Source organism: Pygoscelis adeliae, unplaced genomic scaffold, assembly GCF_000699105.1.
Source record: "Pygoscelis adeliae isolate BGI_AS28 unplaced genomic scaffold, ASM69910v1 Scaffold358, whole genome shotgun sequence".
Classification (NCBI taxonomy): Eukaryota; Metazoa; Chordata; class Aves; order Sphenisciformes; family Spheniscidae; genus Pygoscelis; species Pygoscelis adeliae.
In genome coordinates this window covers 335,317-357,468 of record NW_008825429.1, presented here as the reverse complement: position 1 = coordinate 357,468, position 22,152 = coordinate 335,317, and the positions used below count along the sequence as shown (strand labels likewise).

The window sequence follows — 22,152 nt, the reverse complement described above, 5'->3', positions numbered from 1 at the left end:
TCTTCTCCAAAGGAAATTACCGGGAGGCCCTTACTAACCACAGACATCAGCTGGTGCTCGCCATGAAACTCAAGGACAGAGAGGTAGGAAGCTTATTAAATAGACCGAATTGAGAGTCAGCACTGTGTGGTTTTCTAGAGAGATGCAAACATGTCAAGAAGCCTTGTCTGTCTGCCCCGTTATTCTGAGAATTTGGAAGCTACGTGATTTCTCTCCCCAGCCGGTCACTTGCCTTTTGTTACGGAAATTGTTTGTACCAGTAGATACAGTATGTGAGTGAGGGTGGCAGGATGCTTGGTTTGTCCTTTTGCCTCCCCCTGCCTCTAGTCTCCATGTGGCTCTGAATAAGTCATTCTGCCTCCCTCTCCCTTCCCATCCATTTTGCGCACAGTGCATAGGCTCTAGGGTCTGAGGGTAGAAGCTGTTGCTGAGTAGGTGTCAATACAACATCTCTGCAGTTGAGCCCTGGCTGTCATCAGCTCTTGTTTTCCCTGTGATACAGATGCTACCGATTCGAACTCTGTTAGGGTGCATCCTATGTTGTGCCTTTTCCAGACAAGTAGTGAGCTAGCTCCCCATCCCGAACGTTCATGTAAAATATGCTTTGTTTAAAAAGTAGTGAAAAGAAAAAGAATCCATGCAAACCTGAAAATACGACGTTGTGTAAAGTGTAGGGGTTGCTTGGACTGGATCTGATTTGCCTTGACCATTTACCATTCAGCTCTCGAGGTGTTATGCTGGGCTCCCTGCCAAGCCAGGGAAGCGTGCTGCATGGACTGAAGAGTCTGTCCCAAGAGGTTTCTACTGAAAGTTCACTGTAAGGACAGAATCGTAATTTTAGTGCAAGTTACAGATACAAAAGCTATTCCTGCACCCCTCCAGTGGATTCCCCTCTGCTGTGAATGGGAAAACGGAGGGCTTGTGGGTTGCATGGCAGGTGAAGGGAGTGGGTAGAGGCAGCAGGGCAGGTGTGAATTCATGTAAATGCAAGTAGTTTTGGGGAGATCTAAAAACGGGCAGATCTGTTTCCTACTGATAAGTCATTGAAAAGATCCATTTGAGTTAGCTAAGTGCTTAGTGAAGTTAAATATCAAGTAAGCCTTGGAGAGATGCATCTTTCAGTAGTTTGTGGAAGGACTGTGACTGGGGGAGGGACCTGCTAGACATTTTCATGATTATTTTACCAGCTGGGAGACCTCCTGAATCACTCCTGATTTCCTTGTTTCTGTTCATGCAGAGCAGAAAAGCTGTTACTCATAATTGTTTTTATAGTTTTCTTGATTAGGGGTCCCTGTTCCTGCCAAGAGTCTTATCTGTGTAGCTGCTCCTCCTCCATGGTGTTTCTTTAAGCAGCAGATCCCCCTGTTGTGGGGAGGGGGCTGAAGGAAATAGCAGGAAACTTGCTGTGCTGGTGCGTGGCACGAGTGCAGCAGCCTGTGAGCCCCAGAGCCCCTGGGCTGGCGCGAGGACGCAAGTGCTGGTGCATTTCACTGACTGCAGGCCGCTGATCTAAACGGATCCCAACGGTCAATCTGGGAGGAATCCAGGGAATGAAGGCCAATCGTGATAGTTCTTAGTTTATGACACATCTGGGCACATAATTAACAGTTATTGACAACAAATGACTACTTGGTTTAGCAAGAAAGCTGAGCTTCTTGGATTTCCTGTAGGATGTAACCACAGGAAATTAATTTGGCGCTTTCTGATGACATCATCTTGACCACAGAGCTTCCTCTGAACAAAAAGCTGTTTTTCTTGGCCTCCTTTGCAGACATTTTTATAATGCAAATGTTATAAAGTTGCAGTAGTGCTGATGTGAATTCCACCAGAAGGGAATTTGGTGTGCGACTGTAATGAGGTAATTGTTTTACCTCCAACTGTACAGAGAATTGGCTTAGAAGGTAAAAAGTGCTCCTTTGTATGGGAGACTGCTACCCTCGGAGGGAGCATTGGGTTCTGAGGCTGCTGAAGCAAATGTTTGTACCAGGGGCTTCTGCTGGATTGCATCGCCTATAAACCCAGGAGGAAGTTGCAGAGGGACTGGCTGTAGCATTCGGATCTGTCCTCCCCCATGCAAGCCTTGAGAAGGGAGACTTTGTCAGCTGAGTGGTGAATCATATAAGCTGCTCAGATGGACTGAAGATTTTAAACATTTTTCTCTCCCTGGCACAGTGAGTCTGTGCAGCTCCTGTTACAAGCACCGTATCATACCGAGCACAGTCCATCTGTCCAGATAGGTCATCCACTCCTTGCAGTCACAATGTGGGGAGAAGTTCAGGCTGTTTTGTGTCACTTGTGCCCGGAGAGAGAATGGATCAGAAGTAGCTGGGATTTGGCATACCTCTAGCATCTCCAAGACCTTGGAGTATTGAACATACATGTGGTTTTGGTCTACACAGATGAGTAAGACGACTGGTTCTTGGCAAGATGCTGTAACGGGCACCATGAAGTAGCCATCTCCAGGGACATTTCAGTGCTTTCCATGATAGTTAAGTGATGGGTTGGATTTTTTGACCAGCTGCAGTGGCTGGTCAAGAAATTCAGATGAGCTAATTCTGTGAGATTGTTTCTGAAAGAATTAGCAGACTTAAAAGTACAGTTGACTCAGGAAACTAGAAATCATAAGGGACTCGATCTTTCTTTCCGTGCATTCTTTGGTTCCTGTGGAGCTTTGCAGATGGTCGCTGTGGTCAGTAGGATACCATCCTAAAAAGGATGACAACAGAAGGGAGGTGCAGTAGTAGAGGGGAAGGTAGGCAGGACCATCTAGAAGGACAGTCGTCTCTCTTCTGATGGAGGTGAGTGCGGGAGTTCAGCTCTGAGATTGTTTAGATGCAGTTAAAGAGGAAATAACAGTGCAGCTTGGTAGTCTGTCATTTCTCTGTGAAGATGCTGCAGAGCAGATTTCAGCGTGGGCTGTCTTGGCCTGCTGCAGACCCTGGGAATGTACTCAAGTTGAGAATCCCGATGAAGTCTATGCTGCTGCTCTTACAACAATGTCTCCTGTACTGGCTGAAGTGAAGCTGATGTGGATATATCTATCCATGCTTCATCCATGCCACTGGTGACAGTGTGCGTGTCACTGAACTGTGTCTTTATGGCCCCTAGGTAGACAGCACAAAGTTTGACCATACCTTCCTAAGCGAGTGGGATGCTGCGCAGCTCATTTGAACACGGAGTGGCCACAGGGACTGGTGGCTGGCAGGACCGTAGCTCTGTGCATGTGTGCGCATTAGGGAGCTCATCTTTGGGCAGCTCCCTTAGCAGTGACTCCAACTAAGACCCACTTAATTTGTGCACAGAGGTGGAAATAAAACAGTCTTAGGCTGGTGGGGCCCCTAGGTACAGGCTTGTCTTTTCCTTTCTTGTTCAGAGCCAGCTGCAGGCTGTTAGTTTAACCACTCCTGTCCTGAAATAATGGCAAGCTGTCCAGCACAGGGTTTAGTGCTTCTGAACAGGGATGAGAGGATCTGCTCCCTAAGCCAACCTGACTACGGTGGAGTGAAATGTTGACTTTGTTTCCTTGCTGCTTGAAGATGCACAGATAAAGAGTTACAGCCCTGTCCTACACCAGCAGTAGCCTCACGTTCTTTGATGTATTCCATACTTTCTGTTACTAAAATGTCAGTGCACGTTGTCTTTTGGTTAATGTGCTGAGGAAAATACGTATTGGTAGCTTGGGCTGTTGCTCTTTTTTCCAGTTTTTACATAGTGCCCATGAAAGGTCTGGGAGTTTTACCAAGAGAGGTTCCCTAAACCAGCAGCCAAAGTGCTCATGATGTGCAGAAGGAAGAGTGATAGTGTTAAGAGGGAAGACTGGGGTTACATTATTTTACCTCATTGTCTTTTGCCTGTCACAGAATCTGGCTCTGATGAGCATCAGAAGCTTGCAGTCTGTGAGCTTTTCCTCAGAGAGGACTAAGGCCTGCAGTTATGCTAGTACAGGATTTCTGATAGAAGGGTTGTTTTTATGCCAGCCAATGGAGTTACCATAGGGAGGTCACCTCTGTCAGGTCAAAAACCACTCAAGATTAAATACGCAGGACAGGGCTCACCTGTGGCAATGTGGCTAAGTACTAATGACTGACGGTATTTCCACTCAAAACAGGGAATAAATCAAACTGATGCTTTGTAGAGAGAGATGTTGGGGCAGAAGATCAGATTCAGTAATTATTTAAAGTCCAGGTAGAAGATAAACTAATGAATTCCTATGTCTTCATATAAAAGTCTTTGTACGTGTGAGTAGGATGAAGCAGGGTTGCAAGGCAAGGTTTCACTTAAAGGATCAAGTTAACCTTTAGTATAACTTGCTGAGTTGAACTTGACAGTGAACTTAAAAATCTGTGTCTTGTGATCACCTTCCAGGAAGAATAGGTGGTGAATTTAATCTACTAGACTGCCTGTTACCTGATCAATGCAAGACATTATTATATCTTGAGAGTGGTACTACAAGGTCATTCATCTTTCAAGAACCTAAGGATGCCAGAGAAGCCATGCCCTTCAAATCATAAATTGCAGAAGTTACAAGTTCCTTTTTCAAATTTGTTGGCCTGGTTCCTTAATGGTAGGCTTCAAGGTGTGACGGCTAAATACTTGGTCTGACCCTCTCTTTGCTGCAAGAAACCGGCTGGGTGATCTCAGGGATAGAGTCAGGTGTTGGCTGTCATGCAGAGTTTTGGTTCATACGGGTCTGTGCCACTGCAGAGCAGAAGGAAGACCAGGAGTTCACTTCACTGCCTCAGGGCAAAAGCAGTTTATGTATTGCTTCTGTTGGGGTTTATAAGGTAGCTAGTGCATGTTAGTTGTCTTGCAGTACAAATCTATCCATTCTTAATAAAGGAGATGCAGAATGTTATGTCTGTACTATATTTTTGAAGTAATTACTTCACTTTTAACATCAGGTAACCTGATCTTGTGAAGGCCATCAAGTAACCCATGCAGTGTGTGTTGATGCCACATTGCGAGCTGTGATTTAGACAAGGGTAATGCAACCGATGAGCTATTCCAGGGTCAGAGGAAAGATTGGAGTAAAAAAGTAAATGTGAAAGCTTCCGATGCCTGTAACGCTAGTCTCCTGTGTCCCTACTCCTCTTTCTCTCTAGCTGCTCTGTGGGTGTGCAGAACTGTCTTGTATTACGAATTCTGTAAGGCTAGAGTGCCAAGGTAGAGCTAACGGTGGGTGATCTCTCAGGATGGGTTGGAGTGGCCCTTTTTGATGACCATTTGGAAGGACCTGTGTTCCTTCCAAAGCATTTCATTTGGAAAAGTACTACTTGAAGGGAGTGTTTTGAAGTTGTGAGGACTGACAAGCAGAAATGGAAAGGGAAAGGAAAGCTGTGGAGCCCCTCCTCAGGTTCAGTGTCCAAGCCCTCACATAGGCTGTGCTTGAATCCTGTCTTGCAGAGGCCACCGATACCGCAGGGACTCCGCAATGTAATAGCTCCCCTCTCTCCTGGGCCGTCAGACGCCTTCTATTACAGCCCCACATTCAAAAATAGCAGGGCAGTAAGGCAAAATCATAAACTAACCATAATAAAATCAATGCTTGTGTGAAAGTGCATTGCCAGCGCTGAGCTTTTGGGAAGGATGATGTTGCCAGAAAGCCACTGGGTGCTGGCAGCTCCTGTGTGTTGGCTGGCCAGCACGTTTGGAGCTGAATTGGGCTTTTCGTTGAAGATGCAGCATCCCTCTTCGCTAGGCGGGAATGAACAGAAAGCATTGGGTGAGGAAGAGGATTGTTTGAGCCCCTGAACTCTCCCTGGGGCTGCGATGAAGATGCAGCTGAACGACTGGAGTCTGTTTCCTGCTGCCCCTTTCCTCAGGGACTGTGACTGCGGGAAGCGTGGTGGGGCCTGGAGGAGAGCAGAGGACAGACTGATGGACTTTGTCAGTGCCAGCTTACCCCTCTGTTGACTCAGGATGCCCAACAGCTTGCAGCAATCATTCTTGGCCCGGTTTTGAAGGGATTTCCCTATACCTCCCCTGCAGAAGCAGCTATTTCTGGAATGAATAGGTGCAGAACTGGCTAGGGCTCAGTGCCCTCTTGTTACTGTCCATTTGTTTCTATGGCGACTGGCTGCTGCACTTGGATATCTCCACAACCATTTGTGGCTCTGGGAATCATCTGCAGCAGGTGGATATGCTCAGTAACCAGACTGATGAACTAGATTTTACTTTCTCAAGATGGTTTTTTAAAATGATTGAATGTGTAAGGCAGAGTTCATGTTTGGTGCAGCTTCAGCAGATTTTCTTCAGAAAGGTTGACTATTTGCAGGAAAAGGGGATGATGAAGGTGATAATTAGAACTGGGTGGTTAAGTGGCATAGAAGAAATTAAGCAGGCTTCCGTGGGTTTTCTGTGTCATATTGCTCTTGCATATCTATTAATGTTCTTGTGTGCTAGGGGAAACATCAGAATGCAGAAATTCCCATTATATAGGGAAACCATGGGCTTTTGAAGCCCAGGAGAATCAAGAAGCCAGTTAGGTGCTATACTTTCTACTGCAGAGAGAGCATTGCCATGGAGCTGACTGCGATGAGAGGCCTCTGCTGGCATCAGAGGACTGTCACGATGGAAGGTTGTCAGGGATAACTGGCTGCTGTGCATCTCTGGAGGAGGGGTGTTAGTGAAATATGATTGCTGTGACAGACATAATCATTGCCTGGATTCAGTTGGTAATTTGCAGATTCTGCAACTGTCGGAACATACTTTGTGTGCAGCTCAGCCGCTGGTGGTTACTTAGGTTTGCAATTCTAGTAGTTTTTCCCAGTCCCCTTTAAAGCATGCCTGAGCCAGCAGTGAAACACAGCATAAAGCTCCTACATTTTGTAAACTACAGCTACTTACTGTCAGGCTGTGCAAGTCAAAGATCAAATTTCACTTTCTTATTTCCAGAAGGAGATGCAGAAGGAAAAATAGATCATTCCTTTCTACTGAAATCTGTAAATTCTGTAAAGCCAAGGTTTTCTGCCCCTTCCTGAAGGGAAGGGGAAATGCTTTCCAGGTGTCTTTCCTGCCGTGCTTTGTCTGTACAAGCCACATCTTCAGTAAATAGCAAAGCTGTAAGTATTTAGCCTTTTGCCTGAACTCCTTGTGTGCATTATAGTACAGGGCAAAAGAATTTTTTTTTTTTTTTCATGTTCATTGCCAATCATTTTAGAAATATCTGTTCTGCTGAGTTAGATAAGGAAAAAGACTGGAACACAGTCTGAGTTAGAAGTGGCGTAACTGTCCTTCAGGAGCGACTCTGTCTTCATTCTTCATAAAATACGACCTATGGGGCCCTCCGGTGTGCTCTGAACCTTGCCTGCAGTGCTCTAAGCTGCCCTGCTCTGGGATGGTTGTGCAAAGGCCAGGGTGCTGCCAATGCCGTAAACTGGTCACCCTTGGCACTGCAAGCTGAACGGCTCCAAGGAAATGTGTCGGGGTGGTATCAGTTCTGGCTCATGCTTGAGCAAGGTGTGTGTGCCCCTAGCTGAACTTCTTTCTGAATGAATGGCACGAGAGTTTGTCTGAAATGTGGAGTGCCTCCCTGGCTGCCTGCCCACATCCCTTCCTGGCCCAGAATGATTTCTGTGTTTGGACTGTGCTGGCAGCCACAGGGCTCCTGCTGGAGGTGAAATTACAACTGTGTGCGCTTCAATTGCGAGGGTCCCTGTGCTTGCAGTTGTGCTGCAGATTTGGCTGGAAGCATGAATCTGTGCAACCCTTCCTCTCTGGAGAAACCATCATAGGGCATGTCAGCGTGGAGTGAGCTCATCAGAACATGTGCAGCTGATTAGTTGTGGGACAGATTCCCCTCCTGGTTACCTCGTCAGGCATCCAGAGTCCTTCCGTAGCTGTGTAGACTTCCCCCAGGTTCACACCGTTGCAGCCTGTCACTGAGGTGAAGCTGGAGTAGAGCTCACGCTCAATAGCAAGCACAGCTTTTGCTCACCTCAGTGCTAGTGCCTGACCTCGCAGCCGGGATGCGAGCAGCCTGCATGTTCCGGCACGTGGCTGCGCTGTGCCACGTCCTTGCAGTTAGTGGTGCTGCTCTGCTGTCGCGCAACTGTCACTGCAGTTCTCCCTGGAGCAAGCCAAGAGGCTTCACGGAGAGTTGCTCTTCCAGCTGTGATCAGCTTCCTTAGTCCCATTGCAGCTGCTTGGCCCCTGAGAGAGAGGAGCCTGTGCATTGGATTTTTGGAGCATGCAAGGGTCTGTCTTTTCCCTTCAGGGCAGGTACAACTGGCATCCTGGTATGTGCCAGGCCCCAGGAGACATCTGTGACTGCTAAGGGTACATGTGTTGAGCAGGAACTGTTCAGACTGTGTGATGAGGTTCTGGAAAAAATATTTTTCTGACTTGATATTGGTAACAGCACCCATGCCTGTACCAAAAACCTGGACTAGCTAGCATAGAGCAAACAGAAGTGCACTCATCTCTGTACTGCCATGTATGTTCAGGAAGCAAAGAATGATATTTCTGTGGTACGGAACGTTTTCTCAATTAATTTGTTGTTCTTCAGTGTCCATATTGCTTGTGATCAGTCCAGTGCATTTTTAACATAAACGTTCAGTTATGTGATGAACAGCTCTTAAGTATGAGTTGGGACTGATTCAGACTCCGCTAATGAGTTACGTGGCACTTCTGTCTGTATAGCTATGTGATGTAGTGAACTGTTTACAAAAGTGTCTTGCTACATGTGGTACATCCTATATTTGTGTGGAGAAGGCCAGGAGAACAACTGGAAAAGAGCATAATCCACTAAAAAGGGGCTGTGGGGACGATAAAGCAGCCAGAAACATTGGCCCTTTGCTTCCAGAGAGGGTGGTGAACCTCCCTGTCCCTTACCTGTACAGGCTGGAGAGGTGTTGTGTAGAAGGTGGTGGAAGGCTGTTTGTCATTACTGATTTAGTCCCTGCAGTCACATCTGAGCTGTCTGGCTTCTGTGCTGTGGCAGTACACCGTGCTGTGCCTTCTCTTGGCTTGGCATGGTTCAGGCCATCCTGGAAGGCTTCATGAGATACCAGCTCATTGAAGACCGGCTAGAGTCCTATAGCCCGTCTTTCTTGCATGTCTTGTGGGATGGGCTGGTCTGTTACTACCAAATTCCACTTCCCAGTCACAGCCCAAGCGTAATGTGAATGAAACTTTGTGTGTGATATTTTTTTTTTTCTTCTTCTTACAACTGTTGATAGCTTTTAAGAGAATTTGAGAAATGTATGCAGTGAGTTAAAGACTATTCTGGTTAGCTAACATGTGCTTGCAAAGCCTCATTTATATTAGGGTCTGATTTCTTTGGGAAAATAGAAAGCATACCCAGACCTTCCATACTGCATAGTGAAATAGGCTCTTTCTGTGTCTGCCTGTTCTTTCTGAGCTGTATCTTAACTGCTGCCAAGAAACCCCTTCTGTTTACCCTTCTGCTCATGTATTGTTAGTTACTTGGGTGCACAGCAGTGGGCTGGGTGCAGCTCCTATTCTATGCAGAATTTAGCTTTGCATGGTATCGTTCATAGCAGTGAACCTTTTCCATTGCATTCAAGTGGCTTTCAGGTGTTTTAAAATACAATTTCTCATAGGGCCAGCTTTGTCCCTTTCTCACTGGAAATCATGAAGTGATCATCACCTGGTCACTTGCTTCATCGCTTGTGCTTCATTATCATCAGTCTCAGATGAAGTGCTAAGAATCAAATTCATTCATTAACTGCAGCTTGAGGGACCCCACAGCAGTTTCTCTGCCCGTGGTATTTGTGTGGGACAGCCATATGAAGAGGTGATCTGTCCCTGGGGCTGCCAAATTTTTCAGAAAGGAAAAATCTGAAAATCTTATGACTGCAGTTATCATGTTAGGTTTGCAAACAGTCTGGAAAATGAGGACAGGATATAAATACCTCACAAATACGAACTGGAAAGAGTCTTCAGGCTAAAGCAATTTGTCATGCATGAAAACATTGACTAAGATGTCAGAAACAGGCTGTGGAGGCGAAAGTAGGAAAGTAGTACTTGCTGCAGTAAGCGACAGCTTTGCAGCAAAGGAGCAGAGAAGGTATTTGTTTCGCTGCTTTTCTATTTTCTGTCCCTTTTCCTCTTCTGTAGTGAAGCCACTGCTTCAAAATAATTTATTACGTAGTCCTCTGCCAGATGTAGATTATCTGCTGCCTGTAGCAACATGAACAGGAAGGACTAAGAAGAGAATATACCTTATTCCTTAGCTTTATCACGTCTGACTGGAGTTCCAGAAGTAAGGAACAGGCCGAGGAGGCTTTGCTAATTGATAATCTATATTAGTGGCTAACGCAGCCACTGCTAATAGAAGTGCAGGAATGACAGGTTTAGGGTGTGACCACTGCTACTATATTAAACAGCAAATAGCTTTCACTTCTTGAGCTTTTTCAAGAGAAGAGATTGGAAATGACGTGAGAGCTTTTGTTAAGAAATTAGTGTCTCTGTTACTGATACCACAGGAACATCAAGAGACTACAGCCCATTGCATAAGCACTGTGCATACGTATTGCACAGATGGTAACTTTGCAGGAGTGTTCTCCTATTTTTATGTCAAAAAACCCCCAGTATCTTATCAAAAAGGTCAAGCGGCAAGAAGATAAATGGGTGACTGTGGTGCGTCTATATTCATAAACATTTTTAGTGCATGGGATTACCTCTTCACTCTTGTTTCTCCATTATGCCTTCTGTTTTTCTCTGGGGTTCTTTTAGGGGATCTTTTGAGTCCTGGAGGTACTTTCAAGAAATTGAAACAAGCTGGTTTTTGATTCAGCCTCTGCGTGAGAAACAGCTTTCCAAATCCCATGACACTTTACACAGGATTTACAAACAACAGAATGGTTGATCAGGCTGCTAACCACTCAAGCAAAAGACTGCTCCCAATCCCTGCTCTCCAAAGAGATGAGAAACCAGTGTCAGTTTCTAGGAACTCAGTGGAAAATTACCCGCAGAAACCAGAAACTGGTAAAAAGATCAGGCTCTTGCAGTTCATGGACTGGATACTTGCAGAAAGAAAGGGTCACTTTTTCTTTGAAAGTTGTTGTCTAATCTGAGCCCTTGCATGAAGCCTAGCATCACAGAGCCTTCTTGCTGATCTCAAGCTGGTTTTAATATGTATTTTCATTATTACTGGGGGGGAAGCTGCCAAGAGTCACTCACTGCCCAGTGTGCAGCTTCAGCCCTCCGTCTCCCAGTACTGTGCTGTCAGAAATGGGTAAGGTCCAGATGCCACCGTTGGCTGGGCTGGCAGAAGTTTCCTGACTGGTGGCTGAGGTGGTGGAGGGGCCCAGCAGGATTTCCAGGGATCAGACAGGAGGCTGAGCTGAAGGAGGAGGGGGCTCCACAGGGCATCCCAGCACGGGTGCCCGATCGTTACTATGTTGAGACTAACTGTGGTTTGAGTGTGTTTGTTTGTTTTATAAGACATACGCCCTTTGCACTGAAAGCAGTGTTGTCATCTTCAGGTCTGTGTAGGACCGAAGAGTTTGCGTGCTTTACCAGGAGACCGGCGCTAATACTTTCCTGGCTTTTTGAGAGGCGTTTGCAGATCCTGGTCCATGTCTTCCAGAATCATTGCTGATTTTGTACTAGACTTGAAGGTGATCTGATTTATAGAACTGAAACCTGAATACTGGCCACTTGCTAGGAGGACCTGGCTGAGCAGATCAGGGTAGCACAGTTGTGCTGAATCCCTCTGTGGAGGGGTGCTGAAGAAGGGATGTGAAGCAGCCAGTACAGAGTTAGGTGGGAGTGGGGCAGATTGGTTTTTGAGATTTCCTAATAAGACAGAAGCTTTATTTTTACCCGTACTGCCCTTGAAGTCTCAGGTTCTGCAGGTGTTGTGATTTCAGCTTAATGAGAACTTGTGAGAGATTTGATTCAGTCTGCAGAATGTCTTCCTGGACACTTTTTGCAGCATTGTTCAATTTACTAAAGTTCAGTCTTTGCCTGGGCCAGATGTTTGGCTCTGTTGTTGGGCGTACAAAGTTACAGACATACACTTTCCAGTTTATACTGTTCCCATGTATACTTATACTTCAAACAGCTGGTCTTCGAGGGGTCTCTGATTAACCACTGGGACTCAAAAATCTGACCTGTGATGTAGGTATACGTTGAAACCCTCATTAAAAAGTGCAGTGCTGTCCTTAGCCTCATTGATTTCAGCCTCTCGTTGCAGACGGTAGCCTTGCTTCATTAGGGATCTGGGGCAAACTCCCTCATATCCTGGAGGAAGGCTTGCTTTCTTGGAGGAAGGCTGAGTACCAGCTGCTAGGAAAACACTCGCCATGTGAGTTCATTTGAGAATTCTGGGTCTTCTAGGGCACTAGTGCTGCATTACATCTTAGACTGAATTACCTGCGTGGGTGAGAGAGTGAGTTCAGTGACGTGAGCAACCATAGTGCTTGAGCATCAAGTAGTTGGATTTGTATAAGAGAGCATAAATTCTTTGCCTTTCTCTTTCTGTCTTTAGCAGCTCTTTTTAGAGAAAGTTAGCTTGACTGGATTCATACAGGTTTGTCCGGTTCAAATGTGATAGGATTAAGCAGAACGAAGGGAAATCTGACCAGTGCAGGAAATTTGGGAATGCGCTAAAAGGCCATATGCTTTGTTTTGTTTGGACTTGTGACTCAAAAGGGAAATGTAATACTTCCTGAGGATCTCCTTTAAATGTCCCCACTTGACCTCCACAGCACACGGATTTTAGCTGAAAGAAATGCAGTCTTCTGGTTTTACTTACCTCTCTCAGTATCTGCAAAACCTAGCACTCTACTGAGGCCTGTACCCAACTGCAGTAAAAGAAATGAAGCAGAAAACTTGTGTAAGAGCTGCGACTCGGGGAGCAGCGCTCTTTGGGTTTTCAGAAGGCCCACCTCAGCCAAGGCTTTCCTGTATTGAGTTTCCAGTGAAGTGGTATCCAGCTTTATGAGCAAGAGTAGTGTTAGGATTGGCACAGGTCAGCACGCCACTGTAGGAGTCAGAGATTTCTTTGCCTGCACAAAGAGCTTCTCTGGGTTCTGTGAGATCCAAGTTTGTAACGTGCTGACTTACTCTTCCAGGACTGACTTTGACCAGGGCATGAATCACTCCTCAGTGTTACCATCTCAGAGAAGCTTGTGGTTTTAAACGAGGGCTTCTTTTCTTACATCATCACTAAAAATGTCAAGTCAGCCATCCTCCTTAAAGTGATTTCACAAAGGAGGCTTTTAGACCATGTCCAGAAAGCTACCAAATTTTGGCTACTTGGGATAAAGATATGCGAGCCCCAGGTGATGCTTAGACTTGACGCTGAGGTCTACTTTGTAGTGTTCCTGGGCTGGTGTATTTTGTGTGACTTCCTTTTCTTTGTGGAATGATAATTCAGTGCTGCAGAGCCTGCCCCAGAAAAGAAGCACGCTCCTCCTGGGTGCCCAGCCTTCGCACAGTGAGTGGTGGTGTGCCAGCTTGCACAGTGAACCTGAACAGCAGTAGTTACAAAGTTCCTTCCAGATACTCAGATACTAGTGCTTCTGTTCATGGCTTTGGCTTCTTTAGGGTTTATTTTTTGGTAGTTTCTATGTAAAAGACTGAGACCTTCTACAAATAAATTGGATTTGACAGGGATATTGATTCCAGTGTAATTTTTTTTTCTCCAGGAAATAATTACCTAAAAGCAAATTCATTCCTTCTTTCTGTGTACCGGTAATGTACAGGAGGAGAATATTGCCTGCTGCTTCCTTTCTTATTTTCAGAAGCATGCCACACAAAGGAAAAAGCTGGATGTGGTACTGGCACATCAGCCTTGCCTTTGAGGGAGGAGGGAAGGGCAACTCTGAATGTTGATGGGGCATCTACTGTACTTGGGTGTGAAACTTGCATTAGTACATAAATCAGTAGATCTCCAAGGTTAGTTGTGGAATACCAGTGGATTCTGAGGAAATTATAAAGGGACTTAATAGAAGTGGAGACAAAGTGCAGTTCGCAGCCACTGGGTCATTTTGGTAGGTCCTGAAAGTACTCATCCTCTGCTATGCTACTGTCCTGCCTGTGTGCACAGCAGTTACATAGTCCATACTTATAAAACAAACAGAGCTTACATGCTTACATACAGAAAGAGCTTAAATGCTTACACGGTGTTGCATTACTGTAAGCTAACCTCTGTACTTCCTACACAGAAAAGTTACACTGATGCAAGATACGGTGAGATTTTACTCCTTATGGTGAAGCCAGCAGAACTCATCCTCTTAATGCTTTCAGATATAAGTATTTCTTTGCTTGTGTGTGTTCAGAAACAATCTGTTGAAGCTGCCTTCCCCTCACCACCCCCAAAATAAACTCAATGAACCAGGAAACCTTTGCTTGCATTCAAGAGCAATAGTGTGCATATGAGGAGGTATGCTGGTTCTCGAAAAGAGGTACTGCTGACTGTCCTGAGTACAGATGTTATGAGTATGCATGGCTGATCTTTTGGATACAGCTTCACTGCATCGTGTAGGATCAGGCACTGCTGTTACCCCACACCCAGAGGGAGAATGGAAGTGGAGAGTAACAGCAAGCAAGAGCATGCTGCAGTCAGGCCTTTGAATTTCACAAATGCTTAGTCCATGCTGGTTATTTCCCCACCTTGGCTGTAAAAGCTCAATCTCTGATCAATCCTAATTGGTGTCTGTGTTTGGGGATTAAGGCTACCTTATAGTGAGATACCAGGTATAGTGAGATACCAGGCAGAGCATTTTGACCTTGCCCATTGTAGAATTATTATACAGTGTTTTCATTTAAGGAGGCTGTGCAATCAGTTAAAGAATTGTTTAAATGTAACATAATTGGGAAATGACCATTCTCTGGCAAGGGTGAAATATCTAAGAAACCCATCTCTCCAAGTCACCAGGTCCCTATTAGTTGTCATTCTGTGATACACATCTGCTTAACATCAGACTCTACCTTGTTCAGCTGAAAAACCTTGCTGTTGCTCCCAAGAAAAAGATAGCAATTAGAAACCTTTTTCAGAACTCCCTTCTGTGCCTCAGCTCAGTGGCAGAAGAATCTGCTTTCTATTAAAGTGATAAATTGCATAATTGGAGGTGTAAGCAATCTCGACTGTAAAATTTGTCTTTGTCAGATATATAAAGCATTGATTTTCTTTGTTTGCTGACGCAAAACCTGACCGGTATGAAGCTATAGTCTCCCATCACCCTGCTACCAAGCAGAGGTTCGTGCTAGCACAGCTGGAGTCTGTTTCACATGTGCAGCTAGTGTCAACCTTGTACTTTCACTGCAACGTTTTGACTCTCATGTCGGTGCATAAGGGAATACCCCTACCCTGCTGGCCCAATGTATGAGCCACTTAGAGTTCCCGGTGGATCCTATTATGTGGAGGATTTTATTAAGTATACAGTGATTAATTTATCTTCTGGAATCCTATTACTAACCCCCTGAAGTGAGTCATTGGTGTCCCCCAGTAGATGTAATCACCAAATTGTTCCTAAATACCGCTTTAATGTCAAGCTCCACAGTCTTTCCACTGATTGCCCCCACGAGCACATAGAGAGTACTGATATTTATCTTGCTGGAGAAGAGATGCTGCAGGCAACCAGCCCCGGGGAAGCCAGAAGTGCCATAGGGTCTGCTCATGCAGACTCCAAGATGATTGAGAAGTGCTTCTCTTGGAGCACTCGGATCAGTTAACAGTGGAAGCTGCTGCAGAATAAAACACATGGGGAGTGTTGGTGTGAAAGCCATGGCAGAGGATTAGAGGCGGCCCTCCTGCCTTTGTTTAGCTGTCTGTGTGAGCAACAGCCTAGCCTCCGGAAACAGCCCCATCTTTCTAATCAAGTCAGCCCTTTACCCTTCATTTTCCAGTTCTCTTTTTGTCTCCCCCTACTTATTTTTCTTTTCTGCTTCTCTTATCCTCCTCCCACATCCTGGTTTGGACGATCCGGCCCTGGACACTCAGATGTGTAAGCCAAGTCTTTTTGCATGCCCTGAGAACGGTTGCCAAGCTTGTACCCTTCATTCTAGGTCTTTCCTGTGAGCCTGGAAATGCTGGTTGGGCAAAGAGATTAGGAGCTCTGACAATAAACATTTCCAGCCACGCAAATTTCACTTCCTATGATCCGCTTCCCAGTCTAGGAGACCTCCTAAAGATTTCTTCCCATGTACAGTATGAGCAGTCTCTGCATCTGGCAAGTTTCTCTTGTGCACAGAGAGTCTGAGATCTGCTGCTTTCCATTTATGCCTCTTTTCCCTAGCCATAGCCCATTAACATCATCTGAGTCTCTGTCTAGATGGCTCTTTGCCATAGCTCATCTTATTCAGCAATCTGCATGCATAAATGTCCACTTTTTTTTTTTTTTAGCAGCCCCAGGAGACGCCCGTTTTCACTGACTCCTTGTTTTCCAGAAAGACATTTCCATTCTCTTCCTGGTTATATCAGAAGTGCTGCTGGTGGTGGTGGCCTGTCTTGCAGAATTAATTGAGGCTGCTGAATCAGTTCTGCTGATTGCGTTGTGCTGGGTTTTAACTTCGCCCAAAATGGCCTACTGGTTTGTTCCGTGCAGCAGTGAGTGTGTTGCTCATCAGCAAAACAAAGGGAGCTCCGATGCGCCCTGAAGCCTGTGATGGGCCCCATGCAGTGTTTTGGTCTGGGCTTGTGCAAGATGTCTGCATGTTTCTATTTTTTTCCTTTTTTCCCTAGTGAGATTGCAAATGACTCAATACTATGTATATATTAATCTTCATGAAGATCTGTGTAAAATGGATTAAAATTCAGAGCAAAAATTTTCACGTTGGTTTTGTAGCAGCCCCAAAACAGGCCCCCTTAGACCCTCTTTTAGATAAGAGCCTTTCCTCACTGGTGTCAGCCAAAAAGTTACTTCACTGCGCTGCTCGAGAGCCCGTCCAGCACCAAACTGCCCTGATGCTGCAGCGAATCTGACCAAGATGGAGCAGGGCCTCCTTCCAGCTCTACCTGCTGCCGCATGCGTGGAGGCAGCTGGTTCTGCCTGCACAGCCTTGGCTGGTTGCGGCAGCACCGAGGAGGGGCTGGGACCTCTGCCAGTGCCAGCCCTCCAGGAACGAGGAGCTGCGGCCCTCTCGGCCAGCAGCCGCGCTTGGTAGGTCCAGGTCCCTTCCCGAGGTGTCACTGTCCTGTTTGGCATCTGTCTTGTGGTGGCCGGCTGGATGCCAGGTCTAGCTGGTGATGTGGAGTTTTCCAATGGGAGGAGGAGTTGCGGGAGGTAGGAGTGAAGGTGGCAGTGCTCTGCAGGGTGTGCTGCAGAGGTAATTTTTGGAGTGAATATGGCTTTGGTTCCTGATATGCTGAGCCAAGTGCCTGAGCCTGAAGAAGAGCCCATCCTTTCCGCCTTGCCATCCTGCAGGAAGCATGTCTTGTCTAGGCTGCCTCCAGCTGGACACCCCGCGTCTCTGGTGCTACCAGCATGAACTAGTGTTAGCTTCCTCATCCCAACAGGGGCGACTTGCCCTTTCATGAGTGCCTGTGCTTCTGCAGAGGTTGTAAAGGCTGTAAATCATTTATTTCTGGAGGGTTTAACTGGTTTTCACACCACCTGTGGTGCTTGCTATTGGAGAAACACCTCCCAAGCCCAAGAAACCATTTGACCATGTGGTAGTGTGTTCAGTAGCTTTGTCCCCAGCCTGTTGCTAGGGTCTATGTCACTGAAGAGTTGCTGCTAGCTGCTCCCCTCTCTAGTCTGCGGTAATTACAGCAGCAAAAGCAACTTATTTCTAGTTCATTATAGCATGTATTGGCAGCATGAAATCCAGTGCTGCTCTCACCATCTGTGGGACTGAGCCCAATGCTTTCCCATCCTGCTGTCACGTGGAGTGGCACCGTGGCCTTGCAGGGATGCTACAGGGCTTCCGAACCATGGCTGCTGCTCTGCCACTGCTGTTCTTGCATTGTCCCTTGCGTTGAATGAAGTTCATCTGCAGCACTAAGTGAAAAAATTTAAGACACTTTGAATTCTGTCAGTTCTTCTGTTATAATTAAGCTGCCTGAAAGGATGCCTCAGGGAGAACAGATGCAGCTTAGCTATTTAGAGCTGGCCGGGGGAGAGCTTCCTTATAACTTCTCTATCTTATGACCTATAAATTGTGTTTAATAGCTAATCTGTCACCTCAGGTTCTTGTATCAGAAAAGATAATTTCCCTATTAATTTGAATCAGCACAGCGTGTTTACAGTTCCTCAGTGTGGAAATATTACTCTGTTAATGCTGCTGATCACAAAAATAATTTAACACCTGTGCTCTCTGCCTCTTGCTCTGGCCCATAGATCTTCCTGACTTAGCATTACTCTTCCAATCGTGATGCAATTTTAGTAAAAATAATCTTTAGGAAGGTTTCTCCTGCCACTGTTTTTGAAAGTCATGAAAGGCTCATTTCTTCAGGGATGCAATTTCAATAGCAAAATGTGGTTCCAGTTGAGAGGTGCTGAGACAGCTCTCCTGTAGAAGAGATTTTCTGATCTTTCTTTTTATATCTGATCTGTAGATAGTGTGGCCAGGAAGAGGTTAATCATTTGCCTTAGAGAAAGGAATTAAAATCCTGCATCTGTGGGGCATAGCCAGTCTGCAGGTGGGAGCCAAGCAGGAACATACCAGTTTATCAAGGCGAGGCGAGTGTCCAGAGGGAATGCCCAGGGTGAGGGAAAGCTCTCTAACTCAGCTCCTGGGAGTAGATGTATGACTTCACAGGGAAAACATGGCAGGACTTCCTGGTCTGATGCTGAGTGGGTTGGAGAGGTTCATCATGGCCACTTTGGGCACTGATGGGGAGCCACCACCATCCCTTAGCTACTCCAGCTGCTTAATTTAAGTAACTGTTTTCCTTCCAACTTTGATGTCGGCGTGCGTTTGTGTGTGCTTGTAGTGTGGAAGAGGCAGCTGCTTAGAACAGTTAAAAGAAGTGGGCTTGAGTCTACAAAGTCTTCGGTGAGTTTAACCCTGGAGGTCCTCTTGCTGTCTGAACCTTGCTGTGGAGTTGTGGTCTGAGTCACATCTCATGCGTGCAGAGCAAGAAGCTCACTTTTTACAGCTCATCTTGCATTCCCCGCGGGCTAGGCTGGTGTATTTATCAGTGGTATCGCACTGAAGCCTTTCTCCAGCTCCGTGGTGTTCAAATTGGAGATAGCTGGTTGGCATGACCTGTGAGGTGCTTTCAGTTGCACCCCTTGCACTCACCATATGGAATCCCATTTCATGGGAAAGCTTTTGGTGTTGCGTCTAGGGATATTACACCCGGAAAGGTAAAGTGTGCTTGCTCCTTAAACAAAGAGCACCAGTATCAGCTGCACTGGAGGGCCATCCAAGTCATAGCAAGAGGGGAGTAGCAAAATAAAATAGAAGTATGCCACACAGGTCGCTCCAGTGGCTGAGCTCAGAAAGCAAGAATGGAGGGAGCATGCCTTTCTTCCCAATACTGGAACAGCTGAAGGGGCCCCACCTGCTTGCGGCCTGGTGGTGTGGTCAAGCTGTTCTTTCCCCCCGTCACACACTCAGTGTGTGATCTTGCCTGTTAGGAAATAGGAAACTTGAACAAGTGATGGGGGAGCTCAGAATCCGCAGCATGAACAGGAACACTAGCCTAAGGATGCACTGGGAGCAGACAGCCAAGTATCAGAAAAGGGTGAGGCTGCCTTTTGTTGGTAGCACGGGGTTATGCCATTTCAAATAGCAAGGACAAGTGTTCTGCGATGCTGTGTCACCGTCTTGGGTGGAAGGGTGGACTGGATCGTTCCTGAGCTAGGGTGCTAGGGAGGGGTGAGACCAATCTCTGTGCAGTCATTCACCCTGACTGCTCCTCTCTGGAGGTTTGGAAAAGATGGCTGTTGTAGAATTGGGTCGCAGCAGCAGCTGGGTAGCAAAGGAAATGCACATGCAGGGACCATGGAGGACTCAGGGTCAGGGCTTTGGAGTGAACAGCCATGCTGAGGCAGCAGATAGGCATTAGACAGAAGGAACACATCCCTGCTCTTGGCTCCTTGCCCTGCTGTCCGGCTGTGTGTGCTCTGGCTCTGCCAGGTGGAAGGAAGGCTTGCGTCCTGGTAGATGCAGTGGGCAAAAGAATCTGGTTCTCAGATAATTTGTCTTGTTAAATACAGCTGTTTCTCGGTGGTAAGAACTTCGGTTTTCAAATAGCTATATTTATTTAAGATGTCTCCAGGGGATAGAGGCTCCAGCTGCTGAAATACTGTTGTCTTTGCTGCAGTCCCAAGGTTGTTAGGGGCTCAGTAACGAATGATGTTGTGCTAGAAGGACCCTGATGCTGCATAGTAAGAACCGTGCTCTTCAAAGCGTGGTGTGACTGGCCAAGCAGAAGTACGTGAGGATGTTGGTGACTGCACACTAACCTACTGGTATTGCAAGATAAGCAGCAGAGGCATCTCCCTTCTCCCAGCTGAGTGCTGGCTGCAAGTGTGTAAGTCTTCCAGCAGCAGGTATTCAATGGCTGTTTAGCCTGGAAAGAAGAGATTGCAGCGTCCTTGTGGTGGCTCAGCCTGCAGCATGGACACATTCTGCTGCTGGTCTCTGCCAGTGCTTTGGCATCAGCCTGCAGGATCTCAGGAGTCTGTTGCTTTGACATGAGCTTACTGGGTAGAGGGTGGAACAGGGCAAGCATTTGTTTGCAATGGTCTCTGCAGGTGAATATCATTATTTGTCTGCTTTCTTAAGAGCTGCCATACACAGGATTGTTTGCTGTGTTAGCAGGACTTGGTGTAGATGTTAAAGTAGTCATGAGAGGTGACCTGAGGTGTGGCTGCCTGCAGTGGAAGCACTGCTCTGTGAGACAGCTCAGGCTGGTCCTGGAGTGCAGTTTTCTGCAGCGATGGCTTTCTCTGTTTCCTCAGTGGTCTCTGCATCTTTGCAGTGCTGTCCTTCTCCTCTACCAGTTACATAGACACCCTGTACAGTTCAGAGAAAGAGGTAATCCTAGCCCTGTTCTCCTAAGTCAACTCCATTCTTGCTGCCTCTGCCTGAGCTGCCCTGAGGGGTGTAGAAAAACTGCAGAGAGCAGGTTTTCTAGCTGCTAGTCACATTCTTTCTCCAGAATGCCCTTTTGTGGCTTTGATTTCTAGGACTGGGGCCATCTGACTTGTTTCCATTAATACTTGTACTTACTTTTTCTCTCTTATCCCTGCAGGCAGCGTCCTCAGCACTGAGCAGTCTGGGCCATGTGTACACAGCCATTGGAGACTACCCAAATGCACTGGCTAGCCACAAGCAGTGCGTCCTCCTTGCAAAGCAGTCCAAAGATGAGCTCTCAGAGGCACGGGAGCTGGGCAACATGGGAGCAGTGTACATTGCAATGGGGGATTTTGAAAATGCGGTGCAGTGCCATGAACAACATCTTAAGATCGCCAAGGAGCTGGGGAACAAGCGGGAGGAAGCTCGAGCCTACAGCAACCTAGGCAGTGCTTACCACTACCGGAGAAATTTCGACAAAGCCATGTCTTACCACAACTATGTGCTGGAGTTGGCCCAGGAGCTGGCTGAGAAGGCCATTGAGATGCGCGCTTATGCTGGCTTGGGCCATGCAGCTAGATGTATGCAGGACCTGGAGAGGGCTAAGCAGTACCATGAAGAACAGTTGCACATCGCTGAGAGCCTGCAGGACCGAGCTGCTGAAGGCAGAGCCTCCTCCAATCTAGGTAAGACCCTGACATGGAGCAGAATTTGTCAGGGAATGCCGTGACTTTGGCAGCGAGCTGCTGCCAGGATGCAGGAGGTTTGCTGTGTGCTATCTTCTTAGTTACCCCAGTTTCATCAGACTGTCGTAATAAATTAAACAGGCAGTTGGCAGATCGTGTGCTGATGTAATGTATCCCATGTTCAATTATTAACCTGCTCAGAAAGGCACCAGAAAGCACAAGCTCATGGCAGAAGGGAAATTGAAAGGTAAAGTGCATTTGAAGAGCTATTCAGGTATCAGAAATAAACGTTAAGTCTTGCACTAAGGCAAGAAGTGACATGGTTTATTATCTGGCCATTTCTTTGGGAGCTTGTCAGCTGGTTATGTCAATATACTGCTGCCTTGTAAGTTAGGAGACACATGGGTCAAATCCTAACTAAGTTTGTTTTCAGAGTGTACACATTAAAATGATAGTGTAGAGTCTCATGTTCTTCTAAGGAGACACATTGGCATCCTGCTGGCAGGCTGGGAAGGACTGAATT

At 46.5% G+C, this 22,152-nt stretch overlaps 1 protein-coding gene across 1 annotated transcript in view; it reads left to right on the top strand.

Moving 5' to 3' along the window:
- Positions 1-22,152, top strand: part of TTC28 (tetratricopeptide repeat domain 28) — a 185,672-nt gene that overhangs the window by 111,816 nt on the left and 51,704 nt on the right. The window contains exons 5-6 of the mRNA XM_009330830.1: positions 1-83; positions 21,122-21,629. Coding sequence (XP_009329105.1) covers positions 1-83; positions 21,122-21,629 — 591 coding nt within the window. The remainder of the gene's footprint in view (positions 84-21,121; positions 21,630-22,152) is intronic.